The 22,063-nt window shown below is 39.1% G+C and overlaps 1 protein-coding gene across 1 annotated transcript in view; it reads left to right on the forward strand.

Annotated features, from left to right (window-relative positions):
• The window catches only part of BMP6 (bone morphogenetic protein 6), a 235,251-nt gene extending 214,606 nt beyond the window's left edge, over positions 1–20,645 (forward strand). The window contains exons 5-7 of the mRNA XM_036742182.1: positions 18,331–18,407; positions 19,140–19,250; positions 19,333–20,645. Coding sequence (XP_036598077.1) covers positions 18,331–18,407; positions 19,140–19,250; positions 19,333–19,482 — 338 coding nt within the window. The 3' untranslated portion in view covers positions 19,483–20,645. The remainder of the gene's footprint in view (positions 1–18,330; positions 18,408–19,139; positions 19,251–19,332) is intronic.
• The last annotated feature ends 1,418 nt before the right edge of the window (positions 20,646–22,063 follow it).

The raw sequence follows: 22,063 nt of genomic DNA on the forward strand, positions 1-22,063 counted from the left end.
CCCAACAGTTATCCCAGACAAGGGAAGACACAGAAAGAATTTAATCTTTAGCATATCCATTTGAACAGAAACTCTTTGGAGCTTTTACCACCTACCTGTTTGTTTTTTCAAAGAGAGAGAGAAAGAAATAGAGAGAGAAGAAGAGAGAGAGACAGACAGACAGAGACAGACAGAGACAGACAGAGACAGAGAGACAGAGAGAGAACGAGAACACAAAACCAACTTAGGAAAGTGTAGGGGAAAATGGACTTAACATCAGGGCCTTGCCATCTGCCAATCCACAGTAATACATAGAGTATACATTATAGATTGTCTAGCCTTACCCTCTTCCTTAGTTCCAAACCAACTCTACTCAGTTTCAGAGTACAAGTCTTATCTGTCCCCTGCTTACCACTTATCTCCCTCCTTTTATGTCACTGAAGGATTATTTTTCTCTCTAGGGTTAGCCCTGGAGTCAGTTATGCCCTGACTCTTTAAGGCTGAGATTTTTCATTTTCCTAGAAAGATGCTTCCCTGCTAATAACTCTTGGACACATGACCTTCCCCAGTGGGAGCAGAATGGAAGGTAGAAGATCCATCGGGAAGTTAATGTAATATTTTAGGTGGAAAATAATGAGGGCCTGTCTGATCATGGTGGCAGTGGAAATGAAGACCAGTAGTATTATAGCATTTGCCCTGAAAAATAAAATGTGTGTGTGGGGGGGGGGAGGGGGTAGTGGTTGGATTTGGACCTTTGATTTTATTGGCGCAGGGAAATCCTAGCATCAGAACTCCCGTCATCAATGAAGATCAGCATAGTTCCAGTGATTGTATCATAAAATGTCGAGCTCCTTTAGAAATCAATTAGGAGAAGGTCTCTGCTGATATCCAACAAGTATTTATTGGGCACTTACTACATCAGGCACCATGGAGACTCAAAAAAGGGTGAAAACAGCCCTTATTTAGCTCATATTCTTTTTTTTTCTTTTTTTGTGAGGCAATTGGGGTTAAGTGACTTGCCCAAAGTCACAGCTAGTGTCAAGTGTCTAAGGCCGAATTTGAACTCAGGTCCTCCTGACTTGAGGGCTGGTGTTTTATCTACTGAACCACCTAACTGCCCCATTTAGCTCACATTCTAATGGGGAAGACAAAAGTTAAATATATAGTGACATACAAGATATGTAGAGAATAGGTAGAAGGCAATGTAAGAATGGAAGGCCCTAGTACTAGGGGTGAGGGGAACCAGGAAAGGCCTCCAGCTGAAGGTAGGACTCCTTAAGCAGGGGGACCACATGGTCAAATCTATACTTTAGAAAAATTACCTTAGAAGCTGAGGGAAGGGTGGATTAGAATGGGGTGGACTAGAGAAAGGTAGATCAGTTAGAAAGCCATTACATAGTCTAAGGTAGAACTGATGAGTACTTGAACTAGAGATGTGGCTGTGTGAGTGAAGAGAAGAGTTAGGGACATAAATGAGAAATGTTGTAAAGGAGATTTGGCAATAGATTGGATATGTGATGTGAGAGTGAAGAGCAGAGGATAATACTGAGTTTGTGAGCATATGTGACTGGGAGCAGGGTAGACCTCATCATGGTATAGGGAAGTTCAGAAGAAGGGATGGTTTGAGGTGGAAAGATAGAGTTCTGTTTGAGATGCCTGAGGGACATACAGTTTGATATGGACAACAGTAGAGCTCAGCAGAGAGGTCAGTCTAGAGTCACAGGTTCCCAAAGTGGGTGATACCACCCCTTGGGGGGTGCTGGAATGATCCAGGAGGGGTGGTAGTAGCCTCAGGTGCAATGGGAGGGCATTGAATAAAAAAATGGGGGCAGTAGAAGCATTGGGAAAGAAGAGAAGAAAATTTTGAAAAACCATCTATACATGTTTCATCTGTTGTGTAACAGAGTTAAAGTCATAGTGATTACATTATTTTCCAAATAAACACACAAAATGCAAATTATAACTGATCAGTGGTCAAGTCTGCCAACAGGTCTTAACAAGCAAGTGTTGGCAGGCAAGCCTGTTGTGCACTGTCAAGAAGTCCAGCATACATTGGCAGGAATATGTGCATGTAATGTCTTATTTACAATAATATACTATAAGATACTATACAGTTACATGACACAATATCACATCATCAAAATTTCAATGCAGGAAAAATCCCACAAATTTATTTGTATTAATAACAAATTATTAAATTTAAGATTTTAAGATATTAAATTTAATATTTTATTTTTTTAAATTATGCAAATTTCAAAAAATATTAAAGGGCTAAAGAAAGTAGCTTTCCAGGGGTATGCTGAATAATTATTTAAAGGGGGTGGTGGTAGGCCAAATAAGTTTGGTTACCTCTGGTCTAGATATACAGATTGAGGAAGAGTCTACATAAAGATGATCATTGAACCCATGGTAAGTGATGAGGTCACTGAGTGAGATAGATTAGAGGGATAAGATAAGAAGGTCTAGGACAGAGCCTTGGAGAAAACCCACTATTAGTGAGCATGTTTTAGACGAAGAACCAGCAAAGTAACTGAGATGGAGCAGTCAGACACATAAGAGAAAAATCAGGAGAGATCATTATCAGGAAAACCTAGAGAGAAGAAAGGGTTCAGGAGAGGAAAGTGAACAACAGTGTCAAATGACAGAATAACAAGTGAGCTACAGGGCTTTGGAGGAGTGTGTGTGTATGTTAGATCGTAGCTGGTCACCTCAAGCAGGAAGCTATTAGGAGGGACAAAGTTCCTTAATTAAGAATAGAGTAGAAAGTTGCATTCTTTTAATTGGAGGAAAGGTTTTTATACTTTCAAGCTTAGGGGCCTGAAAATTAGCTTATTTACCAAGGGCAGTGATGTCTATGAATTATCGTGACAGTAAACCATCTCCATACTGTATCCTTGTTATTTCTGAGCATGTGATACAGTAGAGAGAGAAATTGTGTTCAGATATGAGTCAAATCCTCATTAGCTCTGTGGTTTTAAGCCTCAAGTTCCTTATTTTAAATCAAATCAACAAGCATTTATTAAGTGCCTACTATGTGCCAGGCACTGTGCTAAGCCCTGGGGATAGAAAAAGCATCTATATTACTTGAGAAATAGCCTAGTTAAGTCTGGCAAAACTAGCTGAGCTGTAAGCAACTGTATGAAAAATGCTCCAAATCAGTACAGTAAAAATGCAAACCAAAATAACTCTAAGATTCCTCCTCATTCCAATGAAGAGATTGGCAGAAGTGACCAAAAAAGGAAAATGACAATTGTTGGCAAAGCAATGGGAGAACAGGCACACTAATGCACTGCTGATGGAGCTGCGAAGTCGTTCAGCCATTTTAGAAAGCAATTGTGGACCATTCCCCAAGTCCCTGAACTGACACCACTACTGGACTCATACCCCCAAAGAGATCAGAAAAGCCATTAATCAGGTTAGTTAACAAGTTGTTGACTTTTTCAGCAATTGTCATGTAGAAACAGTCTCCTAAGGTGTTACAATCTGTGTTAAAACAGAAGCAGTACAACCCACATGGGAAGGAGTGAAAGGAGGGAGACCCCTAAAGTCCCACATTTTTGAAGTATTAGATAAAGGTTTTCAACAGGCAGAAGTGGGTGGGGGAGACATTATAAGAATAGGGAAGAGTGTGAACAAAGGCTCTGAGGCAATACTGTGGGGTGTGTTTTGAGGGGTTGCATGTAAAGAGGAGAATAATGTAATTAAGCTAGAAAGTCAGGGTGGTGCCAGCTTGTAGAGGACCTTGGACTTGACTTGGGAAGCCAAATGAAGGCTGAGTTTCCTTTTTAGTGTTTATCATCGGAAGAGCTCAAGTCAAGTCACTCAAGCATTTCTTCTTTAGTTGAGGCCCCCCTTAGATCAGTTTCTTATATAGTAGACTCTATATTCAGCAGTTGTCAATACCACTACTGCTTTTGCAGGAATCTGCCCCTCTGATGCCCCCTCATGAATTCACAAATGCTCCCCCCAGACCTTTAGCAGATCAGAGGGCTCCCCTTTCTGACCCCACACCTTCTCCTCTACCCTGCTTCTGATCAATGCCTGTTTATGTGAGACCTGGCATCTTTCTTTATCCCATCCGAGCAGATCGCTTTCATGTTAAGTGGGTTGTTATTAACTTTGTGATCAGCTTACACTGGCTTTGTCCAGGCAAATCACCTAAATGAAGGGGGAAAGGCCAGTTTCTGAATCTTCTGTCAAGCCCTAAGGGGAAGACATGGCCTAGCCACTAAATTCACTGAGGAACCCAGAAAACCTAGGAGTAGTCAGTAGTATTCTTGGGGGAATTAACCTCTGTAAATATTTATATATTCCTCGCCAGAACTTAACATAGAAGTTATAAGGAAACATAAGCATGGCGTAAGCGTATGTGGAGGAGGAAAAACATGAGAGTTAAATTCCTCCTTTTCCTCCTGCAGGCCCCAATCCTCATGAAACAACAAAAATGCCAGTGTCCAACTCTAAAAGAAACAGCTGTTCTTAACATAGAAAGTTGTCTTTGTTCAACATTGAGAGGGTCAAAATAGAAGCAAATTCACAAGCAAACAGAAACTTCCATGAAGTTTCTGAAGATAGATGGGAAGCTCCAGGTGCAGGTACCATCAGTGATGTCATCACAGCATCTGTGTCATGGGAAATGGAAAGTCTGAAGAGCCAGGCATTAAGAAAGCTTCCTTCACCTGCCTTTGTCCAGATACATGTTTGTTGCCCAATCCCATGTGCAGGCCACATTCCAGTTCAAGAGCTCAGGTTTCCATCGCTCTGAAAGATTTTTGGTCCCCAGCACAGGAAAGGTGGTTAGAAGTCTGCTTTACTGGAACACTGACAGTCTGTTAGAGTGAAGTAAAGTGGGAAAAGGCCCAGATCAAGGATTTGGGCCACGTGTTCCATTTTTGGTGTGTAGGTCAGGTACATGGTGGTTAGGGTAGCAGGGTGGAGTGTCTCTTTCACAAAGTACTGCTTCTGACTGTACTGAAGAGTCAAAGTGATGTGAATTCCAGAGAATTCCCTTGGGTCAGCTTCCTTCTCGGTGCAGTGAACAGATTGTGCTGAGTACGATCAATGAGATCACTTCCTGATTCTGTGATTCTATCAGGGAATTCTAGAGAGAGGGACCTATGTAAGAAAAAGAGTGGTTTTATTCCAGAACAAAGGTGTCCTCAGGTATGAGAAGAAAGTGAGGGAGGTCTAAAACATAGTATGTGGACTGTCTGAGGAAACCTGATAGCAGGACATGGACAAGAGTCAGGAAGAGTGGGCAAACATGGATGAGCTGTGAACCATGCTGTTAGGGGTAGTGCTCATATCAGTGACACCACTGAGACATTTGAATGTTTGGAGTAATACTAATTGCCTCCATTTTCTCACTTTCCACTCATGTCCCAATGCCTTGCATTCAGACTTCCCGCCTCATTAATCAACTAGAACTGCCTTCCCCAAGATTACCAGTTTGTTAATTACCACACCCAATGGCCCTTTCTCCTTTTGGTCTTCTCTAAAGCCAACTTCTCTAAAGTTGGCACTGTTGTCTACCTTCTCCTCCTGGACCTTTCCCCCTTTTTCATGGATCTCTTTAGCTCTCTGGTGAAGCCTGCTAACCCCTACTTAGAATACTGGTTTTTTTTTAGATTTTCATATTTTATTATTTAATATTTTTAGTTTTCAGCATTGATTTCCACAAGATTTTGAGTTACAAATTTTCTCCCCATTTCTATCCTCCCATCCATTCCAAGATGGCATGCATTCTGATTGCCCCATTCCCCAGTCAGCCCTCCCTTCTGTCACTCCATTTCCCTCCATCCCTTTTCCCCTTGCTTTCTTGTAGGGCAAGATAGATTTCTATACCCCATTGCCTGTATATCTTATTTCCCAGTTGCATACAAAAACAACATTTTTTGAGCATCTGCTTTTATATATTTGAGTTCCAAATTCTCTCCCCTCTTCCCTCCACACCCAACCTCCCTAAGAAGGCAAGCAATTCAACATAGGCCACACATGTATCATTATGCAAAACACTTCAACAATAATCATGTTGTGAAAGACTAACTTCCATCTTATCCTGTCCCCCTTTATTCAATTTGCTCCCTTGACCCTGTGCCTTTTCAAAAGTGTTTGCTTTTAATTACCTCCTCCCCAAATCTTCCCTCCCTTCTATCATGCCCCCTTTCTTATCCCCTTCCCCCTATTTTCCTGTGGGATAAGATACCCAATTGAGTGTGTATGTTATTCCCTGCTCAAGTCAAATCTGATGAGAGCAAGATTCACTCATTCCTCCTCACCTGCCTCCTCTTCCCTTCCAACAGAACTGCTTTTTCTTGCAACTTTTATGTGAGATAATTTACCCCATTCTATCTCTCCCTTTCTCCCTCTCTCAATATATTCCTCTCTCACCTCTTAATTTTATTTTATTTTTTAGATATCCCTTCATATTCAACTCATCCTGTACCCTGTGCCTATATATGTATATTATTTTCAACTACCCTAATACTGAGAAAGGTCTCATGAATTACAAACATCATCTTTCCATGTAGGAATGTAAACAAAACATTTCAACTTTAGTAAGTCCCTTATGAATTCTCTTTCTTGTTTACCTTTTCATACTTCTCTTGATTGTTGCATTTGAAAGTCAAATTTTCTATTCAAATCTGGTCTTTTCATTGAGAAAGCGTGAAAGCCCTCTATTCTATTGAAAATCCATATTTTGCTTTGGAGCATTATACTCAGTTTTGGTGGACAGGTGATTCTTGGTTTTAATCCTAGCTCCGCTGACCTCCAGAATATCATATTCCAAGCCCTTTGATCCCTTAATGTAGAAGCTGCTAGATCTTGTGTTATCCTCATTGTATTTCCACAGTCCTCAAATTGTTTCTTTCTGGCTGCTTGCAGTATTTTCTCCTTGACCTGGGAACTCTGGAATTTAGCTACAATATTCCTGGGAGTTTTCTTTTGGGGATCTTTTTCAAGAGGTGATCAGTGGATTCTTTCAATTTCTATTTTACCTTCTGGTTCTAGAATATCAGGGCAGTTTTCCTGGATAATTTCTTGAAGGATGATGTCTAGGCTCTTTTTTTGATCATGGCTTTCAGGTAGTCCAATAGTTTTTAAATTATCTCTCCTGGATCTATTTTCCAGGTCAGTGGTTTTCCAATGAGATGTTTTACATTGTCTTCCATTTTTTTCATTCCTTTGGTTCTGTTTTATAGTATCTTGATTTCTCATAAAGTCACTAGCTTCCACTTGCTCCAATCTAATTTTTAAGGTGGTATTTTCTTCAGCGGTCTTTTGTACTTCCTTTTCCATTTGGCTAATTGTACCTTTCAAGGTATTCTTCTCCTCATTGACTTTTTGGAGCTCTTTTGCAATTTGAGTTAGTCAATTTTTTAAGGTGTTATTTTCTTCAGTATTTTTTGGGTCTCCTTTAGCAAGTTGTTGACTTGTTTTTCATGATTTTCTTGCGTCACTCATTTCTCTTCCCAATTTTTCCTCTACTTCTCTTACTTTCTTTTCCAAATTCTTTTTGCGCTCTTCCATGGCCTGAGACCAATTCATATTTTTCTTGGAGGCTTTTGATATAGGCTCTTTGACTTTGTTGACTTCTTATGGCTATATGTTTTGATCATTGTCACCAAAAAAAGATTCTAGAGTCTGCGTCCGTTTTCAGTGCCTGTTCATGTTCCCAGCCAACTACTTGACTCTTGAGCTTTTTGTCAGGGTATGACTGCTTGTAGAGTACAGAGTACTTTGTCCCAAGATTTAGGGGTTGTGCTGCTGTTTTCAGAGCTACTTCTGTTCCACTGTCACCACATGCTCTGTCACACCAGTGCTCCTCCTCCCCCAAGAACCACCAACCAGGACTGTGACCCAGATCCAAGCAGGGCAAAGCAAGACAACTCTGCCTCTGTGCCAACAAAGTGCTCCCTGCACTCCTGCTCTGATCTGCCACTTGATTCCTCCCACAGGGTGGGCCTGGGGCCAGAAGCAACCACAGCTGGAGCTCTGGAAGCAGCCATTGGTGGCTGCTGCTTCACCTCTGCTGCCCCCGGGGCTGGGGTGGAACCGCACTTCTCTCTCCCTGATCCAGCAGTTTTCCCACTAACCTGCTCCATTGTCTTTGGTGTTTGTGGGTTGAGAAGTCTGGTAACTGCTACAGCTCAGTGATTCATGGCCCTATGGCCTGCTCTGCCCAATCTCCTCCGGGCCTGGTCTATCCTGGTGTGCTACACTCCGAGTACTTTGCGATAGACTTTCCCTAGCAACCATCCAGGCTGCCCTGGGCTGGAGACCTGCTTCCCTCTGCTATTTTGTGGGTTCTGCAGCTCTAGAATTTGTTCAGAGCCATTTTTATATGTGTTTGGAGGGATTTAGGGGAGAACTTAAGCGAATCCCTGCTTTCCAGGCACCATCTTGGCTCCGCCCCCTAGAATAGTGTTTCTAAGTGAATAAAAGACATAGGATTAGAAAGGAAACAAATTATGTTGAAATAGTTATAAAAAATCCAAAAAATTTTTTTAAGTTCACACACTTCAGGTTAAGAACCTGTCTTAGCCATTCCCTCTTGAGTTTCCATGATATTGTTCTCCCTTGGTTCTTTGTTCTCCTCCCACCTATGCTATCTCTGTCTCTTTTGCTGGATGATCTCCCTTCCTGCTTGAGGTACCACAGGACTCCATGCTAGGCCTTCTGTTCTCATTCAAGTCTCTTGCTTGGTGACCTCATCAGCTCTCAAAGGTTCATCTATCATCTCTGTGCTCAAGATTTCCAGATCTATATTTGGTCCTAACCTCATGAATCTCAGTCCCATACCACCAGCTGCCTTTTGGCCATCTGCAACAATATGACCTATAATCATATTAAACTTACCACATCTCAAACAAAATTCTTCATCTTTCACCTCAAACCACACCTTCTTCCTAACTTTCCTATTTCTGTAGATGTTCCTACCATCCTTCTAGTCATCTAAGTTCTCAACTTTGGAATTATCCTCACCTTTTCACTCTGCTTTACTCCTCATATTCAATCAATTGCCAAGTCTTGTCGATACTACTTCCACATGTCTCAAATCTGTTCCTTTCACTCTACTCATATAACCATCACGCTTTTTAAGGCTTTATCATCTCTCAAATGGACTACTGCAACAGCCTCCAAATAGTCTCTCTGGTTTCCATTTTCCCACTCTCCCATCATCTTCCACACCTGCTGAGCCAACATTCCATTTTCAATAAATATTAAGGTCTTGTGCTAAGTGCAGAGTAGGTCTGACCATTTGAATCCTCCACTAAAAAACATATCCCTATCTGCCTAGTATGACCTTTCTTCAAATTACTTTGCGGCTCTTCTGTATATATTCCATATTTACATTTTCTGTGTATGTGTTGTTTTCCCTCAGTTGAATATAAACTTCTTGAGGGCAGGAAATGCTTTATTTTTCTCTATCTACAGTCCTAATGCAATTCCTGGCAAATAGTAGACATTTAATAGTGGGCTTGTTGAATGAATATATGAAAAATCACAAACACTAAGGCTCTGAAGTGTTTCAGGAAAGCGTTGGACTGAGGTTACCCTTCCTCATCCCACCCCCAGCTCTAAGATTCTATGATGACCACATTCTATGGTGAGGCTGAGATTTTGTCCCAATGAACTTTTTTGAAAAGAACTAATCATAGTCAAGTACTAACGCTTTTTAATGAATCCAAGCTCTCATAATCACCTGGTATGATCTCGGGCAGGGTTCTTCATGGCTCTGAGCTTCATTTTCTGTGTTAAATGAGGTCGAAGTCAATGACCTCTAAGGACCCTTCCAGCTCTAAAGTCATGATCCTTTGACTTAGAGGTTTTACTACTGGCATTCTATAGGTTCCTAGGCTCTAACTCCTCATGTGCAGGTTGGAATGAGATTGACAATCTTTTTTTGTCTGAGAAGCTGAGAAAAAAGGAGAAAAGGGGAGAAAAACACCTAGTGACTTAATTATTAGTTCTTTGCACACGTGCAGTATGTGTGCATGCGTGTGTGTGTGCATGCATAGAGCAATGAAAATTATTATTATGATAGCTGTCATTTTCATAGTGCTTGAGGGTTTACAGAATATTTTTGACAGCTAAGTGGCACAGTGGATAGAGTACTGGATTTGGAGTCAAAAAGACTCAAGTTCAAATCTGGCCTTAAACACTTACTAGCTGTGTGACCCTGTTCAGTTCTCTTACCCTCTCTGTTTTGAGAGTATCATAGAACCTACCTAATAGGGTTGTTTAGAGGATCAAATGAGATAATGGATATAGAGCACTTATAAATGCTAATTATATTATCATCATTATTATTTTACATACATTATATCATTTGATTCTCACAACTTTGTGAGCTGGGTTTTAAAGGTGTATTATTGTCACCACTTTACAAATGAAGGAACCAAGGCTCAGAGAGTTAAAGTAATTTATCCATGGTCCCCAATCTAATAAGTGTCTGAGATAGGATTAGAACTCAGACCTCTACTTTACTACACTACCAATTATAAGACAATAAAGAGCAACAGACTTCTAATGGGTATATGTGTGTATACACATATTTATATATACACAGTAATATACATACATGCATGTATATTCTTATGTACATACACATTTCTGCTGTATATGTATATACAGTAGTCTGTGTCCACATACACATATAATTTCACTGGTGTGAGAAACTCTTAATGTGAAAATTCACTCCAGCAATGAAGATTAATAGCTAGTCTGTAATGTATAGTCTAGAGTTGCCTATGGAACTCAGAAACAAATGACTTGCCCAGGGTAACAGAGTCATTATGTGTCAGAGGCACATCTTGAACCTAGGTATTCCTGACTCCAAGGATGTCTTTTAATCAACCATGCTGTTAATCCAACACCTGATATTAACACAGCTATGTTTTGTTGAGTTGTTATTCAGTCATGTTTGACTCTTTGTGGCCCCATTTGGTGTTCTCTTAGCAAAGATACTGAAGAGGTTTGTGTAACAACAATGCTGCTTGAAGCTTCTGTGGCTGTGTAAGACCAACAACACCAGCACACAGGAGGGCTGCTAGCACAAGTTCTTTGATCTGCTTTACTAAGGAAAGCAACTTTAAGGGGTTTACAATCTCACTTTAATTAAATATACATGTATCACTCACTTAGTTCGGGGGGAAAAGTCAGCACCCTGAACTTCAGAGAAGACACAAACAGAAATTACAAGCAGAAATTATATAAACAGAGCAAATAACACAAATCAGCAGACAGGGCTTCAAACTGTCTGTGCATAGCAATACATACATAGTTACCAGAGACAGAAGCACCAACATCTGTCTTTCAAAACCAGGGGGCTCCTTAATGGCTACCCAGAGTCTCATCTGGCCAAATCACACAAGCACTCTTCTAATGAGTGAGCCCCCAAAGCAAAATGCTAACTTCAGAGTATATATACACTTCTTCAGTGTCAGAGGGTGTCATGTGACCCAAACTCATATGACTTAGGCTCTCTTGTGACTTAAGTGGGTCATCAAAGACTCTTGATTCAAACAAAGGCAAAACTCAATCAAAGGCACTTGATTGCCTAAGTGCTGAGAAGCACTCCAAAAGAAAAAACAGCAAAAGTCCCACTTTGCTTGCCATTACAGTTTGCCATTTCCTTTTCCAGCTCATTTTAAAGATGAGGAAAGCTGAGGCAAATAGGGTTAAGTGACTTGCCCAGGGTCACCTAGCTACTGAGTGTCTGAGACCAGATTTTAACTCAGGTCTTTCTGACTCCAGGCCTGGCACTCTATCCATTGTACCACCTAGCTGCCAACACTGATATACAGCCATAATTAATAAGATTGGTTCAGATTAGCATTCAGAAAAGAGGGAGAGGAAAAGGTTCCCAAAGGTAACAGTTTTTTGCTTTTCTCTTTATCTCCACTGTTTAGGACAGTGCCTGACACATAGTAAGCACTTAATAAAACCTTACTGACTTGAAAACAGGGAAACTTTTTTTTAAACCTTTAGTTAGGTCCTCAAACCCTATGAAAATCATTTAGAATAAATAAAACAGCAGACTAGGACTTTTGGCCAACATGGTTGCCTAAATGGAAGCAAACAGCCCAACTCTACATACTTACCCCTGCAGAAACCTAAAAATTGAAGCAGACTGAATAATAATCAAGAAATCTAATGAGAAACTGCAGTGACTTCATCCACCCCAGAAATGCACAAAAAGCCAGCCAGAATTTCACAGGCAATAGGAAAGGGGGCTGCCAACAAAGACCGGCCAGGCAAACAGGGTAGTAGCTTCTCAGCACAGCCAGAGACAGGCCAGAAAGAAATGTAGCCTGCAAAGTTCTAAATTCAGAGGGAGCAAGAGCAGAGGACTCCCCAAAGAAAGCCCCAGAGTGTTTGGAAACCCACAGTGGTGACCTTGGAAGCGATTGGGGGCTGCAGTGAAGAGACCAGTCTAGTAAGGCAGTGTTCAGGCCTGGTCATCCGGGCTATAGTCCTCCTGCAGATATTTCTAACATAATTTCTTCTTAGAAATTTTTATGACATCTTTAACAGGATGGTAACATAAACTTCACTTTTAAAAAAAGCCATAATAGTCCCAAGAACTCAAAGGAACTTTTAAGTAGCTGTGGTAATATTAAATTATAACCATACCCTGTGTTCCAGCTAAGAAAAATTCCTTCAAAATGCTGTGGTCATATCATGTGTATAGTTAAGCAGGGTGGGGGTGGGGGGGTTGTTTTATTTTTGTTAAACAAAGTTTTTTTTGCAGAAAAGGAAATACAATTTTCCAATGTCCGTATCACACTGTTCTGAAATGCCACTGGGGGCTCTGAAGAGCCAGTTTCTGACCCTCAAAGACATCAAGTCAGCACAAGAACTGTGGGCAAAACCAAACTGTCCCAACCATCCCACCCAAAAGTGTAGCATGGGACAGAGCCTGACCCATGAACAAAGCCCCAATTTAATCAGTCAATAAACATTAAGCACCTACTATGTGCTAGGCACTGTGCTAAGTGCTGGGGATTTAAAAAGAGGCAAAAGGCAATTCTTGTCCTTACAATCTAATGGGGGAGATAACTTGCAAACAAATATATACAGAGTGAACTGTATACAGGATGAAGAGAATTGTGTTTGTCCTTCATTCTCAAAGACGACCGTGACATCAGAGAAATGATGGCATGACTTGCAGTTGACTTTGATTTGAGCGAGGCGGGGCTGTGCAAGGTCACCAGCCTTCATTTTCACTTTCTCCTCCAGAGCCATTTGGGTCCAGTGGCCTGATGTTCACCAGGATGACTGGAGATGACCCAGGATGCATTGGACCCTTTCAGGCTAAGGTCTTTTCAGGTTCTCACTTTGAGTGAGGTAACACCCATTCAGTGAATAGGCCTCTTTAAGAAGTTAATTAAGGGGATGGCCCCTTTAAACAAAACTCAAAAAAAAAAATCAAACTGGGAGGGGAAGACCCTCAGAGTTCCTGGCTGAAAGAGAAATACTTACTATTTGGTATTTACATTCACTGTGTGCTAGGAGAGCAGGGACCTATTTGTCCAATCTATGAGCTCTAGAGTGAATTGGGCTTACAGCTTGGTTTTTGAGAAAGAAATCTAGCCAGTAAACCCAAAGTTAAGGAGGCAGACTTCAGCAATCAAAATGGAGCAGGGAGAGGAGGCAGAGGCAGAGGCAGAGGCCTCAGGATGAAGAGGAAGTAATTAACAGAAGGAAGACACTAGAATTAAGAGAATTTGGGAAGGCTTCCAGTAAAAGAAGGAATTTTAGTTGGGACTTTAGTTGGGAAGTCAGTAGGGCGTGGAGGAGGGGGAGCATTCCAGGCATAGAGAATGGCCATAAATGATGCCCAGAGTGGGGAGATGGAGTATCTTGTTTGTAGAACAGCCAGGAGGCCGATGTCACTGGATCAAAGCATATGTGTCAGATACAAAGGTGTAGTAAGAAGACTGGAAAGGTAGGAGGTAGCTAGGTTATAAAGGACTTTGAATGCCAAACAGGCCATTTTGTATGTGATCTTAGAAGCAATAGGGAGCCACTGCAGTTGGAAGGAGGGGAGTAACAAGGTTGGACCTATGCTTTAGGAAAATAACTTCGTGGCTGAATGGAGGATGGACTACAGTAGGGGGAGACGAGGCAGGCAGACCCATCAGTAGGCTATTGCAATAGTCCAGATGTGGACTACTGATGAGGTGATGAGGGCCCACACTAGACTGGTGGCAGTGTCAGAGTTGAAAAGAAAGCATATTCAGGAGAGGCTGCAAAGGTGAAATCAACAGGCCTTGGCAACAGCTTAGATATAGGAAGTGAGAGTGAGGAGTCCAGGATGACTCCTAGGTTGCAAGCTTGAGGGACCAAGAGGATGGTGTTGCCCTCTGTGTCAATAGGGAAGGAAGGAGGAAGGGGGAAGGGCTTAAGGAGAAAGATAATGAGTTCCATTTTGGACATGTTGAGCTTAAGATGTCTTCTGGATATCCAGTTTGAGATGTCTGGATGGTAGTTGGAGATGTGAGAGTGGAGAATTTTGCACAAGATAGGTAAATTTGAGAATTATTAACAGAGATGGCAATTCAATCCATGAGAGTTGATGAGATCACCAAATAAAGTTGTATAGATGGATAAGAGAAGAAGGATTGTGACAGAACACTGAAGGACAAATACAAACTAAGGCTGGAGTTGAGTAAAGCTACAAACAAACATCCACTATGAAGAATTATTGTACATCTAGAGATATCCCAAAACCCAGCCTAGAGAGAATAATACCATAATTCTTCAAGAGACTCAAAGTAAAAAATAGATTTTCCACAAACTAAATACCTAGAAGAAATGGAGCAAGAGGTAAAAAATGAACCAAAACCAACAACAAAACAAAAATTATAGAGGAAAAAACTAGGACAAAAAAAACTTATAACAGAAAATGTTAAACCTTATCTAAGTAAGAGAATCCCTGAAAATTCAATTAGACCAAACAAAAATCCAGAATTCCATGACACAGCAAGAAATTTTAGAAGAAAATCAAATGATTGAAAAAAAGAGAAGAAAATATAAGAGAACTCATATCAATGATAAGTGACCTGCAATGTGGGGCGAGGAGAAATAACTTAAACATCAGTAGACACACTGAAAATCATGACCTCTTTAAAAGTTTGCACATTATATTTAAGAAAAGCATGAATGAAAACTGCCTAGATCTGTTAGTACCAGAAGGCAAAGTGAAGATGGAATCCACCAATGACCTCCTAAAAGAAGCCACAAAAGGAAAAAAATTAGGAACATCACAGCCAAAATCCAGAGCTTCTACATCAAAGAAAAAATACCAAAAACTTCTAGAAAAGAGTCCAAGTACTAAGGAAGTAAGTACCATCAGAATCAGACAAGATGTGGCAACTTCACAACTTTTCTTATGAATCAGAGATCTTGGAATACAAGCATATATCTGCAGATATTGCCTTTTTTTTTTTAAACATTGAAGGTTTGTGACAACCCTGTGTCAAGCAAGTCTACCAGTGCTGTTTTTCCAACAGCATGTGCTCACATCGTGTCTCTGTGTCACATTATAGCACATTATTATAATATCTGTTATAATGAGCTGTAATTAGTGATCTTTGTTACTATTATAATTGTCTTGGAGCACCACATACCATGCCCATATAAGATGGCAAACTTAATTGATAAATGTTGTGTGTTCTGATTACTCCACCAACTAGCCATTCCTGTCTCTCTCCCTCTCCTTGGGCCTCCCTATTCTCTAAGACACAACAATACTGAAATTAGGCCCATTAATAATCCTTCAATGGCCTCTAAGTGTTCAAGTGAAAGAAAGAGTCACCAAACGTCATTGTTGTTTCTTAAGAAATTGCCAGAGTCACTTTAACCTTCAGCAACCACCATTCTGCTCAAGCAGCAGCCATTAACATCAAGGCAAGAACCTCCACCAGCAAAAAGATTACAAGTTGCTGAACATAATGGTGAACATTTTTTTCAATAAAATATTTTTAATTAAAGTATGTACATTTTTCAGACATAATGCTATTGTACAACTTAATTGACCACAATATAGTGTAAACATTACTTTTATATGTACTGGGAAATGAAAAAGTTTGTGACTCATATTATTGTGATATTTGTTTTATTGTGGTGGTCTGGAATCAAACCTGCAGCATCTCCAAGTTATGCTTATATTCCAAAAAGGAAAAGATATTGGCTTACAACCAAGAATAACCTGCAAAGCTAAGTGTAATCCTACAGGAGAAAAGTGGATCTTTAATGGAATAGAGGACTTTCAAGTACTTCTGAAGGAAAAAAACAGAGCTGAATAGGAACTTTGAAACATGAGAGTCCATCCAAATCTAGAAAGGGCAATTTCTTTGAGCAATTGGATTGTACTGTATTACTATGGCATGCTAATAAACATTCTAATTTGAGGAGATTGCACTATATAATGATGACATTTTAATAGGAGGAAAAGAAACTTAAAGTTACTAAAGGAATTAAATAAGAAAAACACAGGACCTGATGGTAGATTGGGTAGATTGGTTATGTTCTGAGGGTTTGAAGAATGAATAGAGAAGGAAGAAGAGTAAAAGAAATATACTAGTGTATAAAGGAGAAAAAAACTTGCTATTTCTTAAATTGTGGTACATGAGAAGAAGAGTACATAAATATGGAGGAAGGGGTAGAGGAATGGGCATCAGATAAAACTCAGTCATAAACTGCATGAAGAAGGGTTGAACACACACACATTCATATAATGGGTTTGGTGTAGAAATACAACAAACTCAATAGGGAAGCAGGTGGGAATAGGGAAGGAGTGGTTAAGAGGAAGAATAATACTGGAGAGGGAAGAGTTGCAACCTGAAGGGGAATTAAAAAGAAAAGAACTGGAAACTAAGTTGGCGCCCATCAATTGATTTTGGTGAATATAATAGATTATCATTGAACTGTCAGAAATGACAAGAGACAATTTGAGAAAATCCTGGGAAGTAGAACCAAGACAATAATTTATGTAAGGACAACAGCACTCGAAAGAACCTTGAGACTTAAGAACTCTGACCAGTGTAATGATCAATCACCTCTTCAGAGGAGTAGGTGATGAAGCATATTACCCCTTTACTAACAGACAGGTGACAGACTCAAGGCAAAGAAAGAGAAATAAATTTTTGGGCATAGTCACTACAGATACTTTTTTTTTTTTTGCTTGTCCATGCTTATTTTTACAAGGATTTTTTTCCTCTTTGTTTTTAATGGGAGGGGGTATTTGAAGGTAGTAGAAGGAAGGGTAAATGATAGTGATGCCCTCAAAAAAGAGGACCAATGAAAAAACTTTAAATGCATAGAATTGATTCATTAGTCATTAGCCAACCGGAATAAGGAAGACTTGAGTTCAAATTCAGGTTCAGACACACTTAATAGCTGTGTGACCCTGGATAAGCCACTTAACTCTATTTGCCTCCATTCCATATCTGTAAAATGAGCTGGAGAAGGAAATGGCAAACCACTCCAGTATCTTTGCCAAGAAAACCACAAATGAAGTCACAAAGAGTTGGACACAACTGAGCAACAAAAACCTAATAAAAAAAAAGAAAGAAAACCAAATGAACAGTATCAAAAATGAAAAAGGTGAATTCATAACCCATAAAGAAGAAATAAAAGAAATTATTAGGGGCAATTTTGCCCAACTATATGCCGGTAAAACTAACAATCTAAATGAAATGGATGAATATTTACAGAATTATAAACTGAGATTAATGAAATGGGAAATACTATTTTTAAATAACCTCATCTTAGAAAAAGAAATTGAACAAGCAATAATTCACTCCCAAAGGGAAAAAAGGACCATGTGGATTTTAAAGTGAACTCTATCAGACATTTAAAGAACAATTAATTCAAATATATCAACTGTCTGAAAAAAAAGAGACCCTGTCAAATTCTTTCTATGATTTAAATATGGTCTTGATACCTAAACCAGGGAGAGTCAACACAGAAAAAAGAAAACTATAGACCACTATTCCTACTGAACATTGATTCAAAAATTTTAAACAAAATATTAGCAATGAGGCAACACATCACAAAGATTATGCAGTATTACCAGGCTAGATTCTGTGTGTGTGTGTTTGGTTTTCCCCTCCTACATTGTAAACTCCCTAATGGCAGTGACCCTGGTGATTTTATATACCCCTCATGCCTAGCAGAATGTCCTATATAAGTATTTGCTAGCTGATCGATTCTTGTACGGATAGATAAGAAAAGTGCCCCCAAAGGAAAGAAATTGACCACCTGTACAAATATCATTTTATTTGTTTTACTTCTAAGTTTGTTTAATGTATGTGATTATGATTCTGCTTCCTCTGACAGATTATAACAGCAGTGACTTAAAAACAGCCTGCAGAAAGCATGAGCTTTATGTGAGCTTCCAAGACCTAGGATGGCAGGTGAGTTCTCTGGATATTGTAGTAGGTGCTATGACCTTCCTTCTGTGATGCCCAAACCCTATGGCAGTTCACAAAGATCAATAGCTTTAGGATATAAGTATATCCTTTGGAGGAAACCTACAACTTAGTAGATAGTTTTATGAATTGTTACAGCCAAAACCTTCATCCCTCAGTGGCCAACTTTTTACTGATAAACCTATCCTAACATATAGAGGTTTGTTTTTGGATGAGAGGCTATCACTATCCTTTCCGTTTGGTAGGACCTGTACTTCACTGGCAAGGGATGCCACAGGATGAAGCAATGTGTACTTCTGTGCACCAAAGTAAAGAAAAAAAATTGTTTTGAAAATTATGGAGCATCTCTTGAGAAACTGAAAGTAGGGTTATCATGTCAGTAATGGAGATTCTTGATGTAAATAGTCTATGTTGAGTAGCCAAACAGCATAGATGAGCCTTTAAATGGTATTTTGTCATAATCCTGAGGATTAGTGCTACTTTCTGGGATAAAAAAGGGAGAAAACTATAATTTCTCATTTAAAACCAAAGGTTTTATAGAAAAAATCTAGGACAGTAGGGTCATAGAAGAGAGACTGAGTTTTGGAGATCACATTTACATTGGAGATGGCAAACTAGTAGTAATTTTAAATAAATAAAATTGGAACCTTAATTTAAAATTTAATTTCTATAGTAGACTGTTTAGGCCTAAACCACTGCTATTGTTTTGTTCTAAAGGATTGGATAATTGCACCAAAAGGATATGCAGCCAATTACTGTGATGGAGAATGTTCCTTCCCTCTCAATGCACATATGAATGCAACAAACCATGCAATTGTACAGACTCTAGTGAGTACACAGATTTGATTCTCTAACTGGACTATGTCAGACAACAAGTGTAGTTTATGACTTTTCTTTTCTTTTTTAATAGGTTCACCTGATGAATCCTGATTATGTTCCTAAACCATGTTGTGCACCTACAAAGCTAAATGCTATTTCAGTGCTTTACTTTGATGACAACTCCAACGTCATCTTGAAAAAATACAGAAATATGGTGGTGAGAGCTTGTGGATGTCATTGACCTTAAAGCCAAAATCTCACCTGGTAAAAACCCTATGAAATTCCGTCCTGGATTCCTAGGTGACATCTGCTGTGAGAAAAGCTACAGAGGCATGACTGAATTTGAGTAGATTGTCAAACAATTACATGTTGGTGCCTTATGGAAAAAAAAGAATTAAAGGACTTTTCATTGATAAATTACTAGACAAATAATGTGAGTAGGTGCTGGTTTGTAGGAAGCTTAGTATAGGTGTAACAAGGTGGTATGAGAAGCAGAAATGTGTTCGAAGGATTTTCCCAAAGAAAAGTCTGCCAAAATGTTTTAGCTTGGATCAAGCTATTCATGGTGTTAATGCCTGAGAGTGAAGAGTAAAACTTGGGGGAATAAAGCTATTACTGGTTATGTAAAGCAAACATGAATATCAGTCTGTCAAGGGTAAGTGTTACAAGTAAATAAGCTGGGGGACAAATTTTACAAGCAAATCATTGGTCTTAGGGTTCATTTGTGACAAAAAAAAATAGACTAACACCCCTAGGCATATCCTGGGGGTTCAGAAAGTGCCTTGTTTTAGAGAATAATTGCTATGTATGTGTGTTGGAGCTTTGGTGTGAGAATACACTTACTTCAGTCAAAGAAAATTTTTTTTTCCCATGCCTCAATCCTCCTAGTAGATCTCTTTTCCCTTAGGTCTGAGCATACACTGAATTTATATATGTAAGTACTAAGCACTTGGCCCATCTTCCTTTGAGGTGAATCTGGACTGGGGGGCTGTGCTTTTAACAGTTGTCTTCTTGGCAGACTCTGTAACTTGTGAAAACAGTGTTATACCCCACCTTTTAGTAGATCCTGTTTGAAAATTGCAGCAGATGATGGAAAACTGAATCTAGCAATCCATCTATGTCAGTGAAATAGGTTTGAGTTTTTTTTTTTCTCTTATTACAAAGCATACATTATCCTAGAATAAAAAAAATTTAAAATGAAATTGAAAGTCTGTACACAAGTGAGCAGAAGGTACCCCCATACTTTATGAAGTGGGTTAGGTGATTACACTGCTTAAGGAAAGGAACCACAGTCTCAGGTAGAGGCGGTCAAGCTCAGATTAAATCTTAGATTATTTTTTAAAAAATCTGTTTTTGGGCAACCATGTAATAAGAAATCTGTTTCATGCTAAACTGGTTAAATAATACATTTATGATCTATAACTATTTGCACTTACAGTTTTTTGTAAATATAAACTATAATTTATTGCCATTATTTTATATCCATTTTTGCTGTTATCATTTAAAGAAAGACTAGACTTTTTAAAAAAGAGTTTATTTAGAAATTTTCAGTGTAAACAAATTGTACCACTTTGATTTTTTTAATACAAGTACTCATGATGCAAAGCTCCAGCCATTCATGAGGATTGTGCTTCTCTAGACAGTTTTTAAAAACCATTTGTGAACCAATCATGTGTGTTTAATAAAGACTTCCTTAGGCAGAGATGGGTAAGATGGTCTAGTTAATTCTCTGCTTTAAAGTACCAGAAAAAAAATATGTATACATATGTATGTGTATATATACACATACATATATGTAAATATATAATTATAATGGGTAATAGTTCTTGCCACCTGTTACCTTGTACTAAATGAGATATCTTGAGTTGGAACAAAGAAGGGGAAAAATTGGGGGAAAGTTAGGATAACGGGGAAGAAGAATTTCTAAAAGGAAACAAGGTGGTGACTCAAGATGTAATTAATTTCATGTTGAATAACACAAGAGAAACAACTTCAATGAATTTAGCTATGGAGCTGCTTATTTCGAAAAAGATTTATACACATACCACCAATTCTTTGGTTCTGGTCACAAGGGGTTTGGGGCAGGGGGTGAGGGGAAGAGAAAAGCACACTTGAACACCACAGAGTCATTTTTAAAGGCAGTACAAAGTATCCATATTCCAATCAAATTTCTTAAAGGATTGCTTACATTTTTAGGAAAATTTTAGACAGGTTACAGTTAAGAGCCGTAACTAGCAATTTTTGGCTGACAGGGCAAGGAGCACAAAATGTGTGTTTAGGACAAAGTACAAAATGAGCCCTCAAATCAACTTTGTGAATTCACAGTGTGAAAAATAATACATATAATTAAATGAATTTAATTGAACAGGAGGAAGCAATTATTACAGCAGCATCTAGCTTAAGCAGATGTGTTAAATTTTTGTGCCCTTTAAATTTCAGTGCTCTGTGGCAAAGCCCCAGTCAGCTTATCCTAGTTACAGTTCTGCATTTAGAACACTGCAGCAGTATTTCATGTCCTTATGACCACACCTAGTTGAATGATCAAACAAAAGACCACCCTATTTCTTACTTTTTTTCAGGTGAAGAGTATAATTTGAATCTTCATTAAGGAATAAAAAAAATTACTAATAGAATATATTCAGGGCTACTTTCAAAATTTCCTAAAATAGCCCTTTTCTAAGTTTGAGGAGAGCTTTGCAGATACTTTTAAAAAGCTCTTTGATACCTCTCCTACTCCTCCACGAGCAGAATAACCAAACTTTAAAGTTTGAGAATACTCCAGCTTCAAGTAAACAGAAATGAAGCAGTGTGATTTTTGCCCC

The sequence above is a fragment of the Trichosurus vulpecula genome, chromosome 1 (genome assembly GCF_011100635.1).
Source record: "Trichosurus vulpecula isolate mTriVul1 chromosome 1, mTriVul1.pri, whole genome shotgun sequence".
Lineage (NCBI taxonomy): Eukaryota > Metazoa > Chordata > Mammalia > Diprotodontia > Phalangeridae > Trichosurus > Trichosurus vulpecula.